Here is an 11290-nt window from a genome sequence, read left to right as displayed (position 1 = left end):
TTAATCCTAAACTTTTTGACGATTTGTTAATTCATTTATAAAATTTTCAATTGTGTTAATTTAATCATGAAATTTTTGATAAATTACTAATTCAATATTTTCAGCTAATTTTAATTGGAAAACACAAAGTTGTCCCATGTAGACGGCCAGTGTTGATGAAGACCATTTTTCTAAATTTTTTATTACTTTCCTTTTCACTTTCCATCTTTCTATTCCTTTTTTTCTTCCAACTCTTCGGCAACCTCGCCGACTGACTTGAAGAAAGAAAATAATAATTAAAAATTAAGAAAAATTCAAAATTTTAATTGCGATATAAGATGATGGGCGTTGATTAGATTGTCGCATTAGCGTTCATCGGCTAAAATTGGCTAAAAAAACTAAATTGACAAATTGTTAAAAGATTCGAGACTAATTAGCAAATCATTGAAATATTCAAGACTTAATTTGTACAATTAAGAGGTTTAAGACTAGATTGATAGATTATTAAATGGTTTAGGATCGAGATAGAAATGACGTTATCGTTTCCTAGCGCCCGAATAAGTTTTTTTTTTTTGGTAAAAGGTAATAGGTATATAGACAATAGCACAAAAAGCTATACATAAGTACAGCAAAGGAGGGGACCTGCACCAACTCACACTCAGAAGGACAACAAATCCAAACGAGTGGGAGGGGCCGGGGCCAAGGGAAAAGAAAGAAGGGGGAGGGGGAGAGCTGCAAGAGAGATACAATGCAGATAAAGGCAGCAGCAAAGAAGGCCAAACAACGGCCAAGGGCAAAGAGCACACAACATTGTGGCCCGCACAAGGAAAAGATAAAAAGAGGAGAAGAAGAGGAGAGGCACCAAGAAGGGAAACCAGGCCGCAACAGGGCGCCAATAAGCAAAATCAATCAAAGATGGTAGGGGGGATGCCCCAACTAAGTTGAAGTCTTCTATTACGGGGGTTGTCCAGGACCTTGGGAAATGATAAAGCCTTATCATTGACAGCTTTACGAAGGAGGTCCTTTAAAGCCGGGAGGTATAATCTTTCATTGCGGAAGATAATGCTATTTCTTACTTTTCAGATGAGATAGCATAAGGCACCAAAGGCAAAGCGAGCCAAGGATTGGTGGAAGGATGCATCAGAAAGGTGCTCAATAACCCATAAAAGATTGTCGTTCCAAGCGGGAGGTCCTTTAGCGCCCGAATAAGTTAGACACTGATAAATTTGAGGGTTGTTTCAGTGAGTTCTATATTTACCGCTATCATGGGAAAGGGCTTAGTTTCTCCTATATTGAGTTTATGACCTGAAGTATGAACGTTAAGGAATATTTTCTTTCAGGAGATGAGAAGGCTTCTTTCACTTTTTTTGGGCAGCCTGTGGGTTTTCGCTGTGCATGAAAGAATGTCATCGAGAGAAAACGTGCTGAAGTGGATTGACAAGGAATGCATTCTCCAAGAATTATGTTGTCTACCCTTTGTTTGTCATTGGTACTTTTTCTTTTCTGAGCTTTGATGTCTGAATTTTTTTTTCCTTGTGTAGCAAAGCTTCTAATTTCTCCGTGTCTACTTACCAGAAGTCGTCGGAGTCTCTTGCTTCTATGTAATTTTGATGAAATAAGAGGTTGGGGTTTGAAAATAATGGCAACTCTTGTTTACTACATACCCTCACGTCCTATATAATAGTAGAACACCTAAACTACAATAAAGATAAAGACAAACATCCCACGCACTCATTATTCTAAGGACAAAATGTCGACAAGAAAACACAAACATTAAATGAGCCGAAGACCATGAAGTCTTCACTTCTTCTGGCAATGTTAAAATTTCTTGCTCTTTGACCTAAAAAACCAAACAAGAGCTTCTCTTTTCCTAATGAAGGCATGTACTTATTGTTGAATGGTAGAGGGTCTACCCAAACATAGCCCAACATAAATCGATTTCCTGTTGTCTTCAATATTCTTCTGACGCCCACCATTAATCAAGATATCCTTTGAATGATACTAACAACCATATCTGGAGCTCGGAACCCACGTGCTCAAATCTTCATCAATTTTATATTATTGTCTACTTGCCAGGGGTCGTTGGAGTCTCTTGCTCCTATGTCATTTTGGCGAAACAAGTTCGAACACCAGAATACCATTCATGACATTTGTCGGATTTACTGCACATGGCAAACCCTAAGGGCGCGTATGACACCGTTTCTATTTCTCTATTTCTTGGAACATGTTTGGAATAAAAATCTATTTGGTAACGCAATTTCATTTTTCTATTTATAGAATAAATTTCTATTCCATAAATAGATTTAGAATAGAAATAAGAAGTTAAAATTTGTAGCTTTTATTTATTTATTTATTATTATTTCTAGAACGGAAATGAGAAATCAAAACATTCTTCATCGTTCACTCTCATTATCACCCATCGCCCATCCGCCACATGTGGGATGCCGAACACCCGTCGCTGGTCACCAGCTAGCGATGGGCACCACCAGCCTCGGCCATTAGCTGCTCGCCACCAATCGTCGGCTACTGAACACCGGCCGTTAGCTACCGGACTCCAACCGCTCGACATTGACCGCCGGGCACCGGATGTTGGATGCCCGTAAGTTGTTGGCCACTCAATCGTCAACCACCGGACACCGGAGGCCCATCGCCAACCACTAAATGTCCCCTGCCGACTGCCCATCAGTCACCATTGGCCATTGGATGTTGACCAATAGACTTTAGCCGTTGGCCACCCACCGCTAATCTGCCGATCACAGGTCGCCGAACTCCAGCTGTTAGCCACCCATCGCCAGCCGTTGGATTTCAACCGTTGGCCCCCTACCACCAACCATCGGTTGTCGGTTGCCAGACTCTGGCAATTGGCCACCTGTCGCTGGCTGTTGGACTCTAGCAATTGGCTACCGGCCGTTGGCCCCTCGCTGCCGGTCGTAGGACTCCAGCCTGGCCACCTACTACCGGTCATTGGACTTCAACCATTGGCCACTCGCCGCTAGCCACCGGTCACCGGCCTCCGAACATTAGACTTTGGACGCCAGACTTTAGACGTTAGCTGCCGGATGTCAGACTTCGACCACCCACCATTGATCACTGAACATCGGACGCCGATCACTTGACGTCAAACTCCGACCACCAAATGCTAGCCGTCGCCGCTCCTAGAAATAGAAATTTTACTCTATTATTAAATGAATTTTTACTCTAGAATATAAAATCTAAATTATTATCAAATGCATTTCTTTGTTGAGAAACTTGTCCATGGAATAAAAATTGAGAAATCAATTAATGGCCATAAATTTATTTCTATTTCAGAAATTTTATTGTGCGCGCCCTAAGAGACTGGAACCTAAGATAAGAAAGTATCATCTATGTGCCATTTCCTCGTATGAAGCCGTGACTGTTCAGCAGTATCTAGTATAAAATCTGCTTCTGCATGTGATTTACAACCTTAAATTCCTGGATGTCACCCAGGTTTGTAGTGGACATTTATAAAGCTGAAGCCAAGGAGAGACCGGAAAAGAAACCGGCAAGTTCGCAGATTCTGCCTTGGTGCCTAAGGTGACATTTGCCTCTTTGGCTGCTCGGTTTAATCCATTTCCTTCCATTTCTTTTCTTGTAATTGAATGGTAAACCATGAGTTAGGTACCTCAACAGAGATATGGGGAGGAGTGCGGTCATTATGTTCTTACTTTACTAGTCCACTGGGTGAGAATGCTCCTGAGAATTTTAGTACAGATGACGGATACCCTACAATCAAGCATGTCTATCCTCCACACCACAGCAAAAGCAGTGTGGCCTTGTGCAATGAAAGGCATTCAAACGTCTTACGGTGCCATTGTCTTATCATGATTAAGAACTTCCCTCGTGGGGAAGAGAAGCATATCGGTAATGGTAAATTACAAAGGTGGATTTACAACCGAATTGAATTTCAAAGGGTAAACGCAAGCCATAATTGATGCAGATTTCAGCAAACGTCCATGGGAAGAATCATCATCGGTGTTACTTGGGAGACAGGTAAATCCCTATTCTCAGAGAATACTGAGGAAAAGAAGATTGAGTCGTTGGCAAGACTTTTCTGATCTTTGTTTGAAGATGCGTGAATGGGGGCATGGAATGGTTGAGGAGAAACCGCAGCAGAAAGGGATGAGGACTGAAATCCATTTTAACTCGAGTCTCGAGTTTTCGTGAACTGACTGAAGCTCCAAGAGCTGCCTAGAGACTTCCAACTGCTGTCAACACTGCATCAAGGGGAAAGGACAGTGTCTTGTTCTTGCTGGTTGAACTCTTTTAAGAGGCGACGGATTCAGCCAGTGAACATTGGATTGATTCGATACATTGCTTTGCAATTGGCATATAGCGAAGGACACGTGGACTCAAGACCGAGGGTGTGAACATTGTGCCAGCCGCAATTTGGTGAATCTTTAGGCATATTGTGCACATGCGCTTTTGAATATCAAATCATTTCCTTCTTTATGTTTCGGCCATGGCTTCCATCGTCCACATGTCCTATTGTGATGCTACTAGTCCACATGTACAGCAGATTAATATCGATCTCCCTCAAAAGATAGATTCCAACCGTCCATCGAAATGGTCCTGGATTCCTAGCGATCATAGGGGTGTTAAATATACCCAAACCGAACCAAATCGAAAAGTTTTGGTCATTTCATTTCGTGTAATTAGTAAAGGAATTTGGGTAGTTTGGTTGTTCGCTTCGCTTCGGTTTGGTTTTTTTTTTTCGCCTCATCTCCCTCTTACCTGCATTCTCAAGAATCCTAAAAAAGCACTATGGTTCGTCAAAAGAGAATATTTAAAGGTTCAATAAAAAATTGACTAATGAGGTCTCATCGTAGAGAAAGTTTGCTGGTGTAAGAGATCAGTAAGCAAGTTTTATCATTCTCCCCATAGCTTCATTATTGAATAATTGCACCGTTGGATGCTTTCAATCTTTAAAGTTGAGGATGAAAACTGTAAGCAGAGCTGTACAATTACTGTTCATAACATAAATAGAGTATCTTGCAAACTGAAGCATCGTTGAAAAAACATATGTTGATGTTTTCCTCATGATTGGCAAATTTACAATATCAAATACTTAATGGGTTTGAAAGATTTTCCTCAAGAGATTTAGCTAATATGGTCTTTTGGCCATAATGGAGATTGGTTGAACATGATTGAATCTGTTGGAGAATTTTGGTCTTGTTAAACGAAAAGATGGGGAGATCTTGGTCATTCATTATTCCAATATGTTTCTACATCATTGTAAGCACTTGTACTACCAAGTTAAGGTATTGTATAAGACTTAACCTGATTCAATGTCTTCCACAGTTAAAGTTTTGGTGTTTTAAGAAACTGGACTTCCACAGTTCAGCTTGTTGCTAAATTTCTTTGCTCAACAGGTTTGAAATTAGCTCCAAATAAACATATATAGGGAAATCAAATGTAGTATACTAGGTTTGGAATCACTTGATGGTCAATGAGGGCAAATGCATGAAATAGCCCGAAAAAAAAAAGAAAAAAAAAAAAAGGAAACCCAGAAACCCCGACCCGAATCAAGCCGCATTTTTCGTTTCCAATGGGTCCACGGTTTAGCTTGAAACAAGTGTGATTCTAAACGGTTTGGGTATCATGCAAACCTGAACCGAACCATTGACATCTGCCATGTAATAATCCCTATTTTTTATTAGTTTATGTCTGTCCTGAGTAAGTATATTATTGTATAGATATACAGATACTGAGGGGATGATATGATTAGGCATTTATTTATAATCTTTCTAATGAATCATTCGGGGCAGTTGAACTACAAAAACGACAAGCATTCGCTCCGCCACCGACCCTATCTTATGTACTACTCTCCAACTCCTTTCGTCGCAACTACTCAGCAGCTTCCCATTAGCTTTCTTTTCTTCACCACGACCTTCAGCCCCCCCGCCATGTGGGCGGTCAACAGAGGCACGTAAACCGGCCGGTTCTCGAGAACCGGTCTGATCTCGAACCTCCTTAGGATCGAAGCCACGACGTACTTCATCTGGATGAAGGCCATCTCCTTCCCGAGGCACACTCTCGGACCGGCCTGAAACACCGGGAACTTGTATGGACTCACCGCTCTCAACTCCCCCTCCGCACCACCTTCCATTCCCGGTCCCACCAGCCACCGGTCCGGTTTGAACTCGAGCCTGTCCTTGCCCCACAGCTCCTCCATCCTCCCCATCCCGTAGGGAAAGTACGTCACTCTATCGCCCTTCCTCACCGGGGTCCCGTCCGGCAACACGTCGTCCGCCGCAGCGTGCTTCGAGTCCCACGCGACCGACGGGTACAGCCGCATCGATTCACAGAGGCATGCCTTCAGGAATTTCATCTCCTTCAAGGCTTCGCGAAGTCCAAGCACTTGTTGTAGCTCCGGTCAAGAATCGAGTCAACTTCGCTCACGATCTCTTCCTCGGCATTCGAGTTCTGAGCAAGCAGCCAGAAGAGCCACGTCATCGCCGCCGATGTGGTGTCTCTTCCGGCCATCACGAAGCTTATCACCATGTCCCGCACCATCTCTTCACTGTGCCCGGCCGCAAGAAACCGAGACAAGAGGTCGCCGTCGTATTTTATCTGCTGATCGTCATTCTCTTGGAGCAGCTTCTTCTTCCTGTTCCGGATTATATCAAGTATATCATCATGCACGAGCTTGACAGCTTCGGCAAGCTTCTTTTCGGACCCGATGTTCAACGCTCTCTTGATTTTCCAGACCAGATACACTGGGGAGGTGGCTCGCATTGCGCATATCCTCGACGCGTTTTCGAAGGCAGTCACCAGAGGAGGCAGCGGGCGCGAGAGGTCGAGGCAATCCGGGTCGGTGCCTAAAGAAACTTGGCACACGGTGTCGAAAGCGAACCTCCTGAGCAAGTCTTGAAGGTCCAGGGTTCGATCAGTATCGGCATAGTCTTGGAGAAGCGGCAAGAGCCGGTTCTCGACCTCAGCTTCAAGCGTCCGCACGACGAAGTCCCTCAACGAATTGGTGCTGAACTCGTGGCTGGCGAGCTTGCGCTGAGTGCTCCAGAGAGGACCGTCGACGTTGAAGATGCCGCAGCCAAGTAAGTCGCCGAGGATGCTGGTGAAGGGGACGCCCTTGGGGTAGTTGTGGAAGTTGGCCCTGAGGACGTGCTCGACGTTGTCAGGGTTGGCGGTGACGACGGTGCGGCACGCGCCGAGCCGGTGAATGACGATGGTCCGGGTAGGGGATCCGGAGAGGAGGTCGGTGTACCAGTCGAGAAGGTGGGAACGGTTCCGGTAGAAAGAGAGGAGACATCCTATGATGGGATGAGAAGGAGGGCCGTAGCTGATACGATGAGAAGCGGAGGATGGTGTTTTCTTGCTGATGCTTTGGTGAATGAGGGAGAGGAAGGCGTACGAGATCACAGAAAACCCTAAAAACAGGAAAACAGACATGATGTAAGGGATTATGGTCGATGTGTGGGGTGAGCTCGGGAGAGGAAGAACCTAAGAGCTGATGTATATATAGGTGAGAAAAATATTAGGTACCCTAATGACGTGGCACTTTCAGTGTACCTAATACTTTCTTGATGGCTGTGTATCTTCTAGAGGGAGAGAGTTGAATGGGAGGAGAGAGAGAGGAATGAAAAATAGAAATGTTGAAGAATCGTACTAATGGCACTCTTCCAACATAAAAGGGAGAGATAGAGATTCGAATCTTCACTTCCTCGAAGAGTTGGGATTGAGACGATATAATTTCATGTATGGATTTTGACACGTCCTGAGAAGAGATAAGATAAAAATCTAAAAGTGAGAGTTAGAATAAGAATATAATAAAATTGACAAAAAAAAAAAAATCATCGTACTAAATTTCCATGAGGGTCAACCGGCGGACCGCGATGTTGGGCGGATCAGGAGTGGCGTCCGCGGACAAAGCGTGGCCCGCTGCCAAGGACTTTTTGATCAGCACATGCCTTCTTTTGGAAGACGAAGTCGATTCGAAATGTGGGAGATATCCCAAGCAATAAAAAAAAAAAAAAAAGAGGAAGAAGAAGAAGAAGAAACACGTGGTTCTCGAGCTTCAAAAACGACGGGACAGCCTGTCGAGTTATAAGAAAGATGAGCCGATTGCCAGACATCTTTTGCGGCGGGCGAGTACAGTCCTAAATCACAGCGCTTGCCCCAAGTCAAAAGAAAAAGAAGAAAACATGGGGCTAAAAACATCTTTTGCAACAGTGAAAAGATGGAGGCAACATACGTAAACTTACGGCTTTGTCCAGTAGAAAACGGAAAACCTGTATATAATAAGTGCCGACGTGAGATTTTAATATGGGTAAGTTTGTTCCGTTGAAAAGAATTTCTGAAGAACATTTTCTGGACTTCTAATGTTTCTTTTTATAGGTGATATGTATAGAACACCTAAATTGTATATGATAAGGGACCATGAAATAAGCTTTACCATCGGATCATATATTGAGCAAAAGTGGTGTTGGAATATTTGAATTTTAGTAATATTCAAAAGTTCAAATCAAGAAGCTAACACCACCACTACATACTTTATTAGCAATATTAGTATATTTCAATATATAGAAAAGTACATGGAGAGAATATATATATAAGCTTAGATGGAGGAAATCAAATTAGATATGCAAAATCAAAATAGATATAAAAAATTAGAGGATCGTAGATATTTTTAAGACAAATCTGAATACCATAATATCACTAACATCCTCTCAATTGCAAGTTGAGTTCAAACAAATCAACTTGAGTTTGAAAAATAATCCAAACAATATCACAAAATCTTCAATTAAAATGAGTTTAATAGATTTGAGATGAAGTAGCGCTTGTGATGGCTCCAAGCTTCAGTTGATGAGAATATTTTAGTATGTTGCTCATCTAATGATAGTGAGTTTAGTATTGGCATCGGCTTCTCAAAACAAGAAGTGAAAAGTTGAGTATTGAAAGGGAAACAATCAACAACTGATGCAGTTGGCTTGCGAAACAATAACTAGCTGACATGATCCATATGACTGGCATTGTAGCATCAAACGGCCTATATGACTGGCTTAGGAAAATAGTTACTAAGCGATATGACCTTTGCGGTTGGCATCAACCTCCATAAAAAATGCTTGACTAAGTGATGCAATCAATGCGGTTAGCGTTGAAACATGACTATTACAGAATGCACTTGATTAAGTGCTTCCTCGGAGAACCTATATATAGGCTTAGATAGAAGAAACCAAATCAAATTTATAATCAAAATAGATATAGAAAATCAGAAGAAATACCCTAAACATTCCTAAGAGATATCTAAATGTCATAAAATTGTTAAGAGTGGGCATGTTGTTCGAGTAGGTCCAGTTTAAGAATGTGATGGATTGCCCGATGATGACGATTAGCTATGGTCGGGGCCAACAACAACTACGTGGTAATAAGAGGCGACGACAATTAACTATTGCAGTGGTGGTCCTTTCTTGGTGCTGTCATGTATCATGAATATGAGAAATTCTATTTTCCTTTATCTCATCCTTGCATAGAAATTTTGAATGCGGTTACATCTATCTTAACCGGCCTTATTTTAGCTTTGTCTGGAATAAGGTTTCTCCTTTTTGAAAAAAAAAAAAATCATTTTCATTAGGTAAGTTTCTCGTTGTTCCACGGCACAAGACATCAGAGAACTTCAACAAAAGTTAGAGGTTGAAGAAAGATCTCTCTCTCGTCGTCACCAACTTCCCGATGTCACGTTCTCTGTTTCTTATTTGATAAATCAACAACTCGTGCTCTATTTATTGTAAAATAATACTTCCAACATGTGATTTCCCTATTAAAACTTTATTTCATGGCGTGGAGAATACAAAAGGTATTTGGTGAGATCCGAAAATAATTGGACTTATCCCGTCACTTCTTCCCAACACTAATTTCGAAACCATAGAAAAATGAATGTAAAGATCGAATACTTTCATGTATGTTCATGTTTATGATTAATAGACTTAGCAGGTTCTTTAGTTTTTTCCATATTTGCTTTTAAAAACATTTTATTTGAAATTTGTTGATTCACTATACTAACAATTGTGGATAATCTATAATTTTCTTGATATTGTTAAATAACATTATATAATATATCCTATTATGAGTGTGGATAATACCTATAGAAACCAGAGGCTGCAGCGTATTTTGGGTATTGATTCGATCATTTTTTTCAGCTGGGGACTCTTCTTTTTTCTGCAGGGCCCTAGCTTGGTGTTTGTTGTTTAAATACTCTTCTGTTGCGCAACTACTTCCTTGATGGCTCCACTTTTGTCGTTGGCGGATGTGGTAGTAGATTGTGGTCCATCTGGCCTTGTGAGGCCTACTGCTGCTCTCTCTATTTTCCTTTGGCCATTGTTTTGGCTATTTTTTGCTTGCTTAGGCCCGCTTTTGCGGTCATTTTTTGCATGCGGCTCCCTTCCACTCACTCTGACTTGTTGTCTTGTTGAGTGCAAATTTTGTGGCGCCGGATCTTTTGTATAATATTGGTTTAAACTCAATATATTCTTACCCTTCACCAATATATATATATATATATATATATATATATATATATATATATATCATATTCTCAGCGGTAAAATCCAAATGGTGGAAAGCTACTTCCTTTTATTTACATGCTCATAACCAAACAAGTAAAAATCAATCACTCTCCTTCAAATGGATTTCTAGTAAAGCCATTTCATTCAACATGTTCTTTTTCCCAAGAAACAAATGCACCCTTACCTAATATATATATATAATCGATTCCATGGAGTTACCCTAAATTAAATGGCTCCATACCAACGTAAATATTCACTTTTGATAACTTAACTTTCGTGAGATTTGCAATTAGATCCGCCCAAGTTAAATTTAAATCATCTAATGCACTTAAAGTATCATCCTTTTTTCATGTTTTCATCAAAATCACCGATGAGTCAATCTATGTGAGGTCTCTAGCTAATCTTAATAGCCCTATACTATATATTATGAACCCTTTTGTACATGAGTCACAAGACATCACAGATCATCTTCATTTTGATCTAGAGTACTAGTTTGGCATTGTCGTTTCTGGACTTGAAAGGGCAACCACATGAAAATCCCAATCTAGATACTTTATTTGATTTGGAGAGAGAGAGAGAGAGAGAGAGAGAGAGAGAGAGAGAGAGAGAGAGAAGGAGGAGGAGGAGATTTGAGGAGATGCGCACAACCCGATGCGTCTGCGATGGAGAGCCCCACTTGATGATTTTGACATCAGTCCCTGTCGCTTGTCGGCAAGCGGAGTCGATGTCGACGATGTAGACTCACGAGGGGCCTCTCGAACGCGCACGAG

General features: G+C 41.5%; 1 protein-coding gene across 1 annotated transcript; it reads right to left on the bottom strand.

Annotated features, from left to right (window-relative positions):
• Positions 1-5848: 5848 nt before the first annotated feature.
• LOC104434223 (cytochrome P450 94B3) lies at positions 5849-7407 on the bottom strand. Its single transcript, XM_010047196.3, is given in 2 exon segments — positions 5849-6343; positions 6346-7407. Coding segments are annotated over 2 exon segments (1557 nt in total).
• Positions 7408-11290: the final 3883 nt, after the last annotated feature.

Source organism: Eucalyptus grandis, chromosome 2 (genome assembly GCF_016545825.1).
Source record: "Eucalyptus grandis isolate ANBG69807.140 chromosome 2, ASM1654582v1, whole genome shotgun sequence".
NCBI lineage: Eukaryota > Viridiplantae > Streptophyta > Magnoliopsida > Myrtales > Myrtaceae > Eucalyptus > Eucalyptus grandis.
The sequence above is the reverse complement of the archived record's forward strand: the minus strand, read 5'-3'. Positions and strand labels throughout refer to the sequence as shown.